Source organism: Parasteatoda tepidariorum, chromosome 9 (genome assembly GCF_982258835.1).
Source record: "Parasteatoda tepidariorum strain Cologne lab strain chromosome 9, Ptep-v5.0, whole genome shotgun sequence".
Lineage (NCBI taxonomy): Eukaryota > Metazoa > Arthropoda > Arachnida > Araneae > Theridiidae > Parasteatoda > Parasteatoda tepidariorum.
The window spans coordinates 19,145,016-19,161,074 of NC_141763.1; the positions used below are offsets into that span (position 1 = coordinate 19,145,016).

Here is a 16,059-nt window from a genome sequence, read left to right on the forward strand (position 1 = left end):
CCCAGCCGATCGAAGACTCCCCGTGTAGTAAATGGTGACTGATGCACGTTAAATCTGTCGAGTCGCAAAGTCCTCCATGTTGCCATAACAAATCAATACCTCTGAGGGTATTGATCGAGGAGTTTTGGATTGGTTCATAATTACAAGGTTACGGAGTTGAACATTAGTAGTCGTAAACCCAAAATTGGGTCGGCTGTTCAACCACGGATATAAAATAAAATTAAATGCATCGAATAAGTTATGAAAAGGATAGAAAATGGTTTCTCAGGGACCCCTAACTGTCACAAATATCTTTTTCTTAATGTTTTCCTGAAGAATCTTCTTTCGATTAGAGTTAACAATAGTTAATAAATATAAGTCCAAATTTACCTATGTACTTATGCTTTAAATATTTTAAAAGTCTTTTTATGGAAGCAACACGTAAATTTCTTTAAAGAACTAGTTGGGCCCCCAACCATTCTATATCTACAGTTTCTGAATTTCTAAATCAGACAAGGCATGCATTTCTAATAAATGCCATAAGTATTTCCCTTCGATTGAAATAAAATAACTGAAATCAAGAATAAAGAATTATGTTCTCTGATAACTAATTTAAACGCTTACAACAGTTCTTTTTCGAAATCCATAATTCAGCTCATATCAACATATGCATACCCCTAAAAGAAATTCCAAATATTTAATTCTTTACATTCAATATTTTAAAAATAGTTAGTAGTCATTTTTTTGTTAAGTCAGTTTTTTTTTTAACCTTTTGGGGACGGTTGATTCAGAAAAGCATTCGCACAAAATCAGAATTAAGTTGTAATTAAATAAAAAACGGTAACTTAAATGTAGTCGTTGCTGATTTGACAGACTTACTTTGCTTTTACTTCAATTATTGTTAGTTTAATCATATACTATATAATCAATGTTAATTCAAAGTATAACTAAATAGTTTTATTTTGAACAAAGTAATGGTGAATTAAATAAATCAAACAATTATAACTCCGCCCACAAATAAACTGTTAAAGAATTATTTTGATTTCCAGTTTAATCTTCTTACCCTGGTTGACACGGTTTTATGCTGGCACGTATTTGTGACAGTCGGCTCGAAAGGGTTAAGTAATGCAGGGGCTCCTCCCCAAAGAAGCTCGATCATTTAGAGTTCCATTGCCCCCGTAAAAATAGGGAGCCACTGGGTTTAAGGTCACACTTGCTAACTTCTCGCATGACTAAAATTTTCATTCGAAATCAGATTGAAAATTTTAGTCGGGCAAGACATTAGCGAGACAAAATATATATTTAAATATATATTTAGTTTTACTTTACCCGTCGAAAAAAGGGACTCTTTTTAATAATTTCTCTCTGAGCTGAGCTGGCTCAGGGGATAGAGCCTCCCAATGAGGTGGCTCGGGTTCGAATCCCAGTGATGGCTGACTGATGCGAATTCCGCAACGGAATCGCACCGACCACAGTGCTGACGTAAAATATCCTCAGTGGTTGACGGGTCATGGGTTAGAGTCCCCTTGCTGTCAGACTGACCTTAGGAGGTTTTCGTGGTTTTTCATGACGGTTGGTAAAATAGAGGTAAAACGGGATACTTGGGTTGTTTCATTATTTATGAATTTCGATGACTACTTAAAACCCAGTAACGTTTTTCGGAAGTCATGCTTCCTTATGTTTTTTTTGTTTTAGTTGCGACTAAAAATTACATTTACTATCTCTTTTTTCGTATTTTTCATTTCATTCTTATTGTCATTATCAATCAACCGCAGGAAGAACTAGGTGTGATCATTTGGCGAGAAATATTTTCGAATTGTACACATCAGTGGAGAAAAAAAATCATAAACTAAATATTGTAGAGGAAATGAAATTTGGATAAAGATGATAGTGCAACAACTTTTTATGGTTTTATGACAATTTTAAAGTGCTCTATTTTACTTATCTAATTTTATTTCTTTTTGTACAATATCATAAAATCTTTTGTGCGATTGCCGCTTTAATTATTCACATTTTAATCAGTGAACAATTTTAACGGCACAGTCATATAAAGCTAAGATGATAACACCTGCAATTCAAATTATTAAGACTTTTTTAATAAATCATTCTAGGGAGTTCAATCTCTACACGCTTCGCTCGCCAATCTCCGAAACTACTATCTCAGTTCCTTTCGGATTGAGTCCCAATTCGAATTCACTTCGCTTGCTTATGGAATATTTATGTATTTCAACATAGCTTTGTTAGTATGTCGGTACTCTATTTAAAATACATATTTATACTAAAAACATATACCAGACTGCGAAACCTTGGATTTATAAACATAAAGGTAGTAAAATAATTTCCACTATTTTACTACCACTTTGTAAAATATTTCTCGTCGAAGTTAGTATGACTATCCAAAGAAAATGTTTACATCCTGCGAAACCTTGGATTTATAAACATTAAACAGAAAGGTAGTAAAATAATTTCCACTATTTCACTGCCACTTCGTAAAATATTTCTCGCTGAAATTAGTATGACTATCCAAAGAAAATGTTTACATCCTGCGAAACCTTGGATTTATAAACATAAAACAGAAAGGTAGTAAAATAATTTCCACTATTTCACTGCCACTTCGTAAAATATTTCTCGCTGAAATTAGTATGACTATCCAAAGAAAATGTTTACATCCTGCGAAACCTTGGATTTATAAACATAAAACAGAAAGGTAGTAAAATAATTTCCACTATTTCACTGCCACTTCGTAAAATATTTCTCGCTGAAATTAGTATGACTATCCAAAGAAAATGTTTACATCCTGCGAAACCTTGGATTTATAAACATAAAACAGAAAGGTAGTAAAATAATTTCCACTATTTCACTGCCACTTCGTAAAATATTCCTCGTTGAAATTAGTAACTATCCAAAGAAAATGTATACAAGAAGTTAACTTTAAAGCAGGACTGAAAGTAGGACCAATACGAAAAAAAAAGAAAAAAACTAGTACTAGTAAAACTATTTCATTTCTAGCCTTTTTTCGAGATGAGTAAAAAGATGTACTATTCTTATTTATAAATTATTCATCACTATTTACATTTACTCTGAGGAACGTCGGAAGTTTAGTCGTCACTTCCTATCAAATTTTTATGAGAAAGAATCGTTAAATAACCACTTGAAGAAATTTTCCCAAAAAACGTAGAAAGTTAGCATTTCTTTTAATTAATCCTACTCGTCTACCTTAGATTAAATAACTAGTGCGCTAAATGTGGCAGGTGCCCAACTTCAGGACAAATTAAGAATTTTATTGACATTAATCTTCGTTTAACTACACGTTTGTATGTAACGTAATGTATTTCATAATAAAAATAACAAAACTCCAATATTTCATTTCCGTATCACGTCTTCTTTTCGAAATGATAAAAACAGGCAACTTAATTATTTCACTGTTAAAATTAACCTTGATAAAAGCAAGACATTCGTAATTAAACGTAATTTAATTCGTATTTTAACAAAACGACTAAAATTTATTATTCGTTCTGAAATTTATCATGTTTTTTTAAATATATATTTGTTATATTTTTAACCCAAATTAGTAATTACATAAATAAAATAATCGTGTAATTTAATCGCGAATATGCTACCATAAAGTTGCTTTTCTTAATGTTTCAAAATAGGAATTAGGCTGGTAAAAAAAGCAAAATGAAATTACGGAGGCAGAGTCCTGGTGCGCCAATTGGAAAAAAAATATCAAATCTTTCGAGCATAAATGTCCAACCGAGTTTTTAAAGGTTCTTTTACATTCCATCAAAATGCCACATACCAATCTGCTCCATTTTGTGGATGAATTTTTTTTTATTGTCGCAAAATTTATATTTTAATGTATGAGTCTTAGTTTAGTAAATTTATTTTAAGGTTATTATTCCCATAGCTACGTATAAATTATTCAAAAGCCCCATTTTTACAGGCGAGACTTTAAAAAGGTAACAAAATTAAGCAAACTTAAGCATCAAGCGAAGCTGTTAGTAGAGTCCATAGCTGCTATTTTTAAATTTTCTGGTTAAGAATCTTTGTAGTATTAGTGGTTAAGACTCTTTGTAGAATAACTATTGATTTTTGAATTATAAACAGGAGTTATTTTAACCATTCAAACGCTGCTAAGACTTTTACGTATTTTTTTAAAAATTATTTATTTTTAAAAATGATAACAAAACAACTTTGTTAAACAAAGAGTAAAATATTAAATACAGTCAAACCCCGCTATAGTGAACATGGTTTATAGTGAACTCTCGGATATAGTGAACGAAATGTTCGGTCCCGTGCCTTGCTATACCCGTATAATGTTATTTTTTGTGGATATAGTGAACCAAAAAAGCGATGAAGTTGGGTATAATGAACTTTTTTCTGTCTTCGACTGATTTTTTTCTTCATTTTTTTGTAATAATTTCGAAATTTCTACTTCAAAATAAATACATATACCGATTTTTAAAACCATCTATAGTGGAGAAGGTAGCGATAAGCATTTTTTTCTTGTTTGCTTCTTTTATCTTACTTTCCCATCCCTAAACAAATCAAGTAGATGTTTCCAATCCAGGCAGATGATGCACCTGTAAGGTGTCAGTGGGATCAATATGCATTTTCTGTCAGAGGGAATGAGTAATTATTCATTATTGGTCAAAGAGTTGGACACTAATATGTGTTGATAAGGCCCTCATTTCAACTCCTTTTTGCTCTCAGTGCAGTTAAAGAAAGCCTGCAAACAAGTGTCTCAAATTTAACTATGGCGAGCAGTAAGCGCAAAATGTTCTCCATTGATGATAAAATGGGCATAGTCAAAAAAATTGAAAATGGATGTAATCAAGCTGATATTTGCAGGGAATATAAACTATCCAAATCTACAGTTCGTAACATATGGAAAAGTAGGCAATTAACAACTTCTGCTCATGAAAAAAATTTAAATGGCAGAAAAAAGTTGAGAAAAGCAGATCACAAGGATGTTGAAGAAGCATTACTGAAGTGGTTCAGCATTCAAAGAAGCCGCAATCTTCCAGTATCTGGACAAATGTCGATGAATTTGCTAAGCGATTTTATGAGATTACTTTTATGTGCTTGCTCGAATGGCAGATTAAACAAGTTTAAAAAGTGGACTAACAGAAATTCAGGAAAAATTATCTGAGAGTCGGGAAATGTTTCCATATCTGATGTTGAGGAATGCTCAACAGCTAAAGATTACTAATTTTTTTTTTTTGTACGCAGGACGAAGAGTAATAAAAAATAACAAATTTTTTGCTACTGCGTAATATTTTTCAGTCATTTATTTGAATAACGTGTAATAAAAGGGAGGAATTTGGGAACCATATAGTGAAATTGCCCGCATAACGGATATAGTGAACTCCCGGTTATAGTGAACCAAAATTTCGGTCCCTTGAAGGTTCACTATAGCGGGGTTTGACTGTATTAATATTAAGAGGAAAACTCCCTCGAAAATTAAAAGTTTCGGCAGCTAGGGGCCTCATGGAATATGTTACGTTTCCCCAACAATAATCCGCAATGGGTTAATAAACTAAAGGCATCGTAAAAACTTTAACTAATACTTGGCATAATACTCATAATAATGATATTAAAGTTTTACATCATTTTCTCAAAACAATCAAATCACAATAGGTGAATATTGCACGAGTAATAAATGAATTAATCCTACATCTTACAATGAACGAAGAACTGATAAATGTTGACAATAGTTTTTCAAAATTTACTATGGAATTACACCGGTTTTAACAGCGGTATAAAATTGACTCTTATCGTCATTGTCAACATTCCAATTATCCATGGCGAAACTCAGCTTTCGAACATTTAGCATTCCAGCAACACCTGCCTCTTAGTAATGTGTTTACTCAACCCTTATAAAACACAAAAGAAGTAAAACTAAAAAAACTATTTTTAAGACGCGAATAAACTTTTCGGCAAAGAAGATATCGTATCTGTGATTTTTGAAACATCTCATTGGTTCCTATGCCATCTTCCAAACAACCGTGACGCTGCAATAAAAAGATACTCTTAACTCAAGACATTTATTCTAAATCATTAGGAACAAAACGTTTCGCATTCGATTGACTAGAGAATAAGAAAAATCGATTCACACTTTCGTATGAAAGAATTAGTGCTTAAAAAATTTAAACTGGATTTTTGAAAAAAATTGCTTCATTTCGATCAAAGACTGCTTCGACTTTCAACGAAGTCTTGCACTAATGTATGGTCAGCAGATTTTGACCAAAGAATTCTTACCGTCTTGGTGTCGTTTGATTTTTAGTATCGTCTGCGATATATTTTTTCAGACGAGAATTATTTATTTATATCCTTCGTACCTTAAAGTTATTTAGTCTAAACTTAAAAGTTGTAGTAAAAAGGCATGAAGTAGTCTTACGAAATAATCAATCGCAGTGAATAGGAAAAGCAAAAAATAATGAATTCGCCGAGAAAAAATTCTGGTAAGTTATGCTTGTTTTGTTTGAACAGTAAAAAAAAGCTCTGATTTTAGTTCATTGTCATTTTGTATCAATGTTCACTGTGGCTATACTCTGAAAAAAATTTAAAATCTGGTAGAAAAAGATAAGGAAAACGAAATGTTGTAACCAATTCCTATAAACCAAAAAATGCTTGTTCATTAAATTTAAGTGCTGAAATTGAGCGACAGATTTTTTAACATTGAAACGAAATGAAAACTTTCAAGTTTTCAACAACTTCTTAAAATATTTTTCACTACTTTTAATTTTTTACTGGAATATTGTCATCCTGTTTTATATTGTAGAATTTTAAAATAACAGAATAAAAACATTAAAAATTTATATTTTCAGTGGACTAAAAAAATTAAAAATAATTCCATTTTTATCACACCTACTCTGTAAATTAAATATAAGTGCTCAAATTGGGCGACAGATTTTTTAACATTGTAGCGAAATAAAGACTTTCAAGTTTTTAACAACATCTTAAAATATTTTTAACTAATTTTAATTTTTTTCTGGAAAACTGTCACCCTGTTTTACATTGTAGAATTGTAAAATAATAGAATAAAAACATTAAAATTTTTTATTTCTAGTGGACTGAAAAAATTAAAAATGATTAAATTTTTATCACACCTACTCTGTAAATTAATTATAAGTGCTCAAATTGAATGACAGATTTTTTAACATTGAAACGAAATAAAAACTTTCAAGTTTTCATCAACTTCTTAAAATATTTTTCACTACTTTTAATTTTTTACTGGAATATTGTCATCCTGTTTTATATTGCAGAATTTTAAAATAACAGAATAAAAACATTAAAAATTTATATTTTCAGTGGACTAAAAAAATTAAAAATAATTCCATTTTTATCACACCTACTCTGTAAATTAAATTTAAGTGCTGAAATTGAGCGACAGATTTTTTAACATTGAAACGAAATGAAAACTTTCAAGTTTTCATCAACTTCTTAAAATATTTTTTACTACTTTTAATTTTTTACCGGAATATTGTCACCCTGTCTTACATTGTAGAATTTTAAAATAAAAGAATAAAAACATTAAAAATTTAGGTTTTTTTTTTCATTGGAATAAAAATTTTAAAATGATTCCATTTTTCCACACCTAAAACGAAAAATGTAAAACGCATCCCTTTTGAAAAATTTTGGAAAATTATTTGTTGGTAAAAAAATTTATTCTTACGTAAGTGATAGCCACCCGTTTTTCCGTTTCAGGTATAAAAAAATTATGACCATATTTTTCTAGAAACGTTGTTTTTAAAATTTATATTTTATTTCATTATTTTATTTTTCTAATTTTGTGTATTCACGTTTGTTTACGTTGAGATGTGGCCAAAATTTTGATTGACGAAAAAATGCGGATAAATTTTGCTCCCAAAAATAAATTAAGAAACAAGTTTTATTGTCACTAAGCACAGAGTTCCAGTTAAAATTTGAGCTCCCTGGATGCTCGGAAAGTGGTCAAAATTTTAATTAACAGTAATTTTAGTTGGTGATTATTTGATTATAAATTCTGCTGGTTATAAAATAATTGAAACTTGTATTCTCATCTAGACATTCAGTTAAAATCTGAGCACTCTGGGAAGTCGGGAAGAAAAAAGAAATTACGTGCCATTGTGGTCTCCTTTAGCACCAAGAGCATATCTCTTAGTTTATTATTAATAGTAAATGTGAGAGATCTTTTTGTTTTGTAGCATCACTTGTCTTTTATAGCACAACCTCTCAATAATGCGTGCAATAGAAAAATAAATTCATGATAAATTAAATAATTATTTATAAACCCAATTATAAGTAATAAATAAAAAGTGGTACGAAGATTTTTGAAGTTGTGTAAACCTATCAATCTGTGCTATGAAGCTAATCTGGGTAAAGAAATGAGTAAAAAGTGGTAGTAAATATTCCTCTCCTTTAATAAAACTTATGAATCAAATAGCATTTTATAAAGCTAAATTCAAGAGAAACTTTGGCTTAACTGTGACTTTTGTCATTCATTTTTGAGATATTTATTTTAAATTCCTGCGAAATTAAAGCGCAAAACCTTAAAGTACAGATCTTATCACCCCCGCAATTAACTTGCATTGAATAATTAAAAATGGTAAAAACTGGAAATCATACAGCTTGAATAATTTATTTTACGCAAATTATTTAATACTTTTAATCAAATAATTATGTAAAAATGAAAACTCTATAGAAGAACGCATAAAGTATACCCTAAAATACACCTAAGAATAAATTCTGGAATCGATAAATAAATTAAAAAATTTCAAACAATTTCGAGTAGGACGGAGACGTTAACTTGTTTGAAATAACTGTAACTGCTTAACTTCAGTTCCTGGTGCTTAAGGACATTCCATTTTCTCACTCGACTTTTGAAATTTCAATTGTAAACGGTAAAAAAATTCTAATTTCAATATTTGCTGTATGACAAAATAAGGAATTTTTTTGATAATAAATTTTACTGCAATAATATCTTGTGAATTGTGTTTAAGTTTAAAAATAATTTTAACAAATTTAAATTTCTTCAGTATCTTTTTTTAAAAAAGCAGCTTTTTTAATGTTAACAGTGTAATATACAGGGCCCGACTTACGGGGCACAGGAGAAAAATTTCTTTGTGGGCCCCCCTCTGCTTCAGTAATGAAGAACCAAACTTTATGGAGATATTTAAATTTTCACTTTATAACAAGAAAATTGACTAGAACCTAAATTAGCTATAACCAATGGTCAGTCCCTCTCCAATGGTCAGACGAAATATCGTTCTGTTCATTTTATTGATTTTCAGACAATTCTATGTCAATCATGCGGAATGTAATTTTCTGATTATTAACTAAGTCATCTAGCTACGAAAAATTCATATCCTTGGTGACATTAGTGTGGAATTCAGCTACATTTTTGCAACTCCGAAGGCTCAATTAAGCCAATCAGAAGCTTGTATTTTTGTAAACATGTAGCATTTTGCGATAGGTAAAAATGCAGGCTTTTAATTGGCCAAATTTGTCCAACGTAATTGTGAACATTTAACTGGGTTCCGCACTAGAAAGCCATGGATTTACGAAATATAGATTTTTTTCTGTGTCCATACGATAGATTAATGAAGAAGCTAACATAACTGACGGATTCGACGCTGTACTGATATTTTGTTTAAAAAAAGTTAATGAAAGAAAGAAACCTAAAATCAACTTTCTATTTGATTTGGAGCCCCTGCCGTATGCCCCTGCCTTAGTCAAGCTCTGGTAATATAAAAGTTTAAACGTCAAAATAAAATTGCAGTTAGAATTTGTTCATTTAAAAAACAAATCAAACAGTTGTGAATTTTTGAGTTGCACTAGTATATTACTTTTCACAAATATAACAAATAAGAAACAAGAAAGTAAATAAATAAATTGTTTGTTTATTCGTAGAGAAAAAGAGTGCGCTTATTTAAAACGATTTTTTAAAAAAATTTAAGACTAGAACTAAAAACAAATGTACTGCATTGAGCATTGATTTTTTTTAAATAAAATTGTGACTAATTATCATTATTTTTAAAATGTAAGAGCCTATGCCATTATCTTACGTAAGACTTATTTTAAAATTGACTGAAGTAATTAAATATACTGAGTTACTAAATGAATTATCCTAAGAGGCCGATGCGAAAAAGTAAAAACTTGATTGGTTTAAAACAATATAAAGATGATAATAAAAGTAGACATATTTTGAGCGTCCGAAAATGAAGGTCACTAGTCATTCATGCCTGACGAATCTTGAGAATGGGCACCTATTTTGGAATGCTCGATGTCGACTTTTATTTTCATCTTCATGTTTTTTGAAGCCTGAGAAGTTTTTATGATCAATTATACTGTTCTACATATGGGTCTTGATGATTATCTGGATAAGAGTTTTATGCTCGTAAAAGTAAACATCTGAATTTTAATATTTTAACAGGGTTCATGTGGTCCTTAAAAACGTAAGAGAGCCGCAGCATCAATATTGTGACTAAGAAGTTATCTTTAACTTTAAATTTAAAATTTTGCAACTAGATATTTGGAGTAAACGAAATTGAGATTTTAAGTTTTGCTGCTACATTTTTATTTTCTTATTCTTCACGAACTTCGTTTAAAAGGAGAGTATCGTATCAGATATATATAGTGATGGTGGCAATCGAAAAATAAGTATATAAATTAAAGAAGAAAAAACAAACAAACAAAGAGATCAAAATTGCGATATTGTGTGATAAATGTAACTGATCGTAATTGAAGAACAGTTTGAACAATATTTTATGATGAATTTGCAAAAATAAGTCTCAGAATGTATACAAGCATCAAGATACTGTTTGCAAATCATTTTTATCCAAATAAAATCATGTATCTTAAATATTCGAGTAAATGAAACGATTTTTTTAAAGAATGAATCCTATTATATATGTTACCGGCAAAGTATGAAATCCGGCATTGTATAGAATGACTAGGCATTGTATAGAATGCCTAAAATTAGCCGGCAAAGTATGAAATGATTTATATTTCACACATTGCCTAGGCATTCTATAGAATGCCAAATGAGAAACCGGCAAAGTATAAAATGCATCTCAGATTCGTCAAAATGTCATGCAAAAATGACAAATTCAAAACGTCATCCGATTTGATATTAATTTACTCGTGGATATAATTATATTTATTCGTTATTTTAATACTTACTGACGATAGATTACATTTATTCGATATTTTAATACTTACTGACGATAGATTAGAAGAAACATCAGTGTTTGGAGTATCAGGCAAATGTATACCGGGCAATGGCACTGAACCTTAAAAAAACATCAGTGTAAGGTATACCGGGCAAATGGGCAGTGGCACTTGACCTTAAAAAAAACATCAGTGTAGGGTATACCGGGCAGTAGCACTTAACTAGACCTAGTATATATTTCGGACATTTGCCAAAGGCCTAGTCATACTAGGTCTAGTAAAGTGCCATTGCCCGGTATACATTTGCCCGGTATACCCTACACTGATGTTTTTTTAAGGTTCAGTGCCATTGCCCGGTATACATTTGCCCGGTTTACCCTACAATGATGTTGTTTTTTTAAGGTCAAGTGCCACTGCCCGGTATACATTTGCCCGGTATACATTTGCCCGGTATACCCAACACTGATGTTTTTTTAAGATCAAGTGCCATTGCCCGGTTATATTTGCCCGATACTCCAAACAATGATGTTTCTTCTAATCTATCGTCAGTAAGTATTAAAATATCGAATAAATGTAATTATATCCACGAATAAATTAATATGAAATCGGATGTAATAAATATTTCGGACATTCACCAAAGCGACTATGTGATTGTCAACTTTCACCGGTGAAAGTCAGCAATCACCGATTTCGCTCATTCACAGTAACATGCACATCATTTACATAATAATCTCATCAGGACGTTTATTTCATACTTTGCCTAAATAGCATCCGGCATTGTATAGAATGCCTAGGCATTCTATACAATGCCCAGGCAAAGTATGTAATACTTCTCACATTTCATACTTTGCCTAAAAACGTCAGGCATTCTATACAATGCCTAGGCATTCTATACAATGCCGGCGTTTTACACTTTGCCGGTAACATATACAACATATTATTACTACATGTTATTTTTAAACGTAACATATTTCGATGTTTTTAAAATGGCACTTAACATTCAATCGATCGATTGTAAATCGATGCAATTTTTTTAAAAAGAAGATTAAAAAGAAGAAAAATCTTTGCCTTTTTATCACAGAAATCAGCTGAAAAAATGTTTATTCGCTAAAAACTTTGAGATATTTTCTAATAATTTTTAATAAATAAACCTCTCCGAGCAATTATAGAATATTACTTCATTTTTTTATTATTTGAACTTGGTTGCTTAGCAACGGAGCAAAATTAGGTATTGCTCTTTTGAATCTGTCTATGGTTATTTTAAATTACTCATTTACGATGGCGCTTAGCTTGGCTGTTTCTTAATACTATCTCATAATAAATATAGCTTCCTAGTACGCCCCCCCCCCATTTATCATCCAATCTTTTCGAAATTTTGTCTATTTTCCCCCCTATTTTGAGGGTCAGGAATCTAAATGTGTAAAAAAAAAATTATGTTTGTTTAGAGAAAGTACGTTTCTGATTTCGTAGTTTAAGAAGTAGTTTGCACTGATTAATTAGCATATTTGAAGTCGTCACCCCCAGGAACCATTAAGATTGACATTTAGTTCGTGAAAATCCGATTATTAGGAACGGTTATTCTGGGTGATAACTTTTTTATTTTGCGCACTGTAATTTCAATAATTTTTTTAACTAATAGCAGTAATTTATTTTCCCTTGAAAATATAATCATTTTTATAAACAACTAGCTGAATTCCCGTTCTTCACACCGTGTGAATAAAAAGTAAATAAAGTATCAATAAATCACAGTAGAGAAACACAACGAAATCATGCTCATAACTGAAAAGCACATAGCGACCACAATGAAAGAGCTTAATGGAAGAACCAGGTAAGTGACATTTTTAGGGGAGTTGATGAATCACTGGTTTTGTCTTTCTATAAATCTTAACACAACTAATCACATAAATTTTTAGTATGCTAGTATGATTTTTTATTTCAAATTAGGCAATAAGGTTTTATTTTCTAGGTAGTTAGGTTTTATTTAAAATTGAGAACAATAAAGCAAAGAATTATTAGTCCTGTCTTCTATTAAATTGCTAATGAAATAGTTCGGATACAACTTTTTTTTTTCATTATGAAAATGGCACTTACCTGCTTCTTCTACTAAGTTTTTCAATTAATATACTTAAAATTACTTTTTTTATTATTCAATATTATTTGTTGCCATTTACGACGGCTTTACGTTATTGAAGTAAGCAAAACTTGCTTTTTGTAAATCATCCCATTAAAATAATGTGCAAATGTATTTAGCATCATTTGGCAAGATGCCATTACTCGCAGCAAAACCAATAATAATTAAACCTTACCATTATCAAATAAATTTTTCCGGTACATATCCTTTTATAATGGCCGTTCTAAAGTATCGGTATTTAAACTACTTAGTATCGGTTCTGTTTTAATCATAACGAAATATATCATTATAATATTTTATATCTATATTAGCATATTTGGTACTTATTATATAACCCTTCAACATTTAAATGTTGTGAAAAATATATTTGTCAGTGACAGCCAACTAAAGCCGAAATTTTTTTAAAAAAAACTGAATTCTTATTAGAAAACTTGATAGGGATTTTGGAGAATAGCCATTTCTCCAAATTGTATTTTCCAAATTTCGTCATGATAATATAGGAGCCTTAATCAGACAAAGTATAAATTTGATGACGTAAACCACGCGTGCTACCACGTAATGTTCATCGAATTCATCTGACATAGAGCCCCTGAATTAGACAGGCCGACTTATCATCTATTTTTGGAGCAAAGAGCTAACATAAGTACATAACATAACTAATACTAGCATAACGTTAACTTGCGAACTTGTTTGCTCCAATATTGCTTGATAGGTCAGCTCTGATAGTATAGGAACCTTAATCTGACATAGCGAATATAAAATTATTTAATATTTAAATACATGCAAGAAATTTTTTTTGACCAAACAGAGCTATAAGCTAGCAATTATCACTGATGTTATCTTTAAAATATGTGAAAATTGAATCGTTAAATTTAAAACAATGGCTAACGCTTAACCAATCAGAAAATTCCATTTCGTTTTACGCTCATCATGCAAGAACAATTTGTCGCAGAATGTTCTAATGTTAACAGTGACTTTTCTCGTGCTTGAAACTATCTGTATGGCAAATTTCATCGCTTTCTGTAGAATGGTTTAGGAGTCTATAAAGCACATACATACACATTCATTTATATATATATAGATTGAGTATTAAGTATTGAGTATTGAGTATAGTAAAGTGCGGTGTGCTCTCTGCTTTCGCTTATAGCACTGCATTTCAATAGGTAAGGCTTAATTTAGCCTAACAAGATTTATTTGAGTTTTGAGGCTCTTCTTCAAATTACTTTTCTTTGAATATTGTATTTAATACAATCGTATTTTTTTCTGAAGAAAAAAAAAGCTCAAAAGCATTTTTATCATTAACAATTTAATTAAATAGACTTATTTAGCTAATCTAAATTTACCATTATATTACATATTTGTTTTTAAATTGGAGACATAAAACTTTTGGTGAGAGAATTATTGTAGTTTAACCAATCATTATAAAAATATGAAGAGAAATGAGACACATTAAAGAAAAAAAAAATTTGAGCCGTTGTAGCGGTTAAAGTGTAATGCTTTTTCAGAACTTTGTCGTTTACCCCCAATCCCCAAATTAACCCCAAATCCCCATTAATCGATTAAAAAAAAGGTATGTTACTTCAGAAAAAGTGCATTTTTCGTCAAATTAAGCATATTTCGCCAGAGTTTCAGTTAACTGTTATATATATTTCAAGAGATTTCGTTGAGATAAAAGTTTTTTGAAAATTTTAAAAGTTGGCAGGTATACCTTTCATCCTCTGTCCAAGTTTCCGAACGCTAACGCAAACGATTCTAGAGTTATATGAGGCACACTGATAAACATACACAAATTTTGCATTTTATTATTTTATTTTGTATTTTTATATCCATCGCTGAACAACCGACCCAATTTTTTGGATTTACGACTACTGATGTTCAACTCCGTAGCCTTGCAATTTTGAACCCAATCCAGAAGACAAAGGAACTCCTGCATCATGTATTGGGAGAAATTTGCCTTCGTGGAGAACCTTTTAATGGATTTGCGTTACATGGAGAGGAAAACCACAAAAATCTCCCATGATTAGCCTGACGGAAAGGGGACTCTAACCCATGATTCGTCTAATACTGAGGATATTTCACGTCAGCACTGTGGTTGGTGGAATTCATGTCGACCAGCCATCGCTGGGATACGAGCCCGGTACAACTGATTGGAAGGTGAACGCTGTATCCGCTGAGCAATCACGGCTCTGCATTTTATTATAATAGATCAGGGGTTTCTAACTTACATGAGGACCGGGGCCGTAATTAAAATCAACAGACAAATTGCGGGCCGCAATTTTATCAAAATTTTATATAGGACTCTTTTATGTTTGAAGGAACATTATATATTACTGTCAGATTTTTATCAAATTGTACAAAACAGAAGTATTGAATTAAAAATTAAAATAAGAAATAGATTTTTAAAAATATTTAATTGTATATTAAAAAATTCTGGCTACAATAACTTTAATTGTGAACCTACGTATTAAACAATTAATGTGCAACAGATATCAAATTGTTATGATATAAAACTTAAAGGTATTTAAAACCCATATTGATTTTTATACGAAAATTGTCCTCAAAAAAATGACAACTAATATATTTTAGTTCATGGGCCATAAAAAAAGGCCTCCAGTTGGTAACCATTGTTATAGATTACTACCTTTCAGCCCCTATTTAACATTCCTAGGGTGAGAAAATCAACAACAAAAATCCTTCCTTATCCTTAGTGGGTGCCTACTATTGTTTATTGTTTATTTTGCCACTACTTCATCAAGTAACGATCGGATAGTGAATGACATACAATTTCTAATCGC

General features: G+C 30.8%; 1 protein-coding gene across 1 annotated transcript in view; it reads left to right on the plus strand.

Moving 5' to 3' along the window:
• The first annotated feature begins 5,924 nt into the window (after positions 1–5,924).
• The window catches only part of LOC107439072 (solute carrier family 12 member 1), an 84,432-nt gene continuing 74,297 nt past the window's right edge, over positions 5,925–16,059 (plus strand). The window contains exon 1 of the mRNA XM_087150985.1: positions 5,925–6,443. Within this exon, the coding sequence (XP_087007111.1) occupies positions 6,419–6,443 (25 nt within the window). The 5' untranslated portion in view covers positions 5,925–6,418. The remainder of the gene's footprint in view (positions 6,444–16,059) is intronic.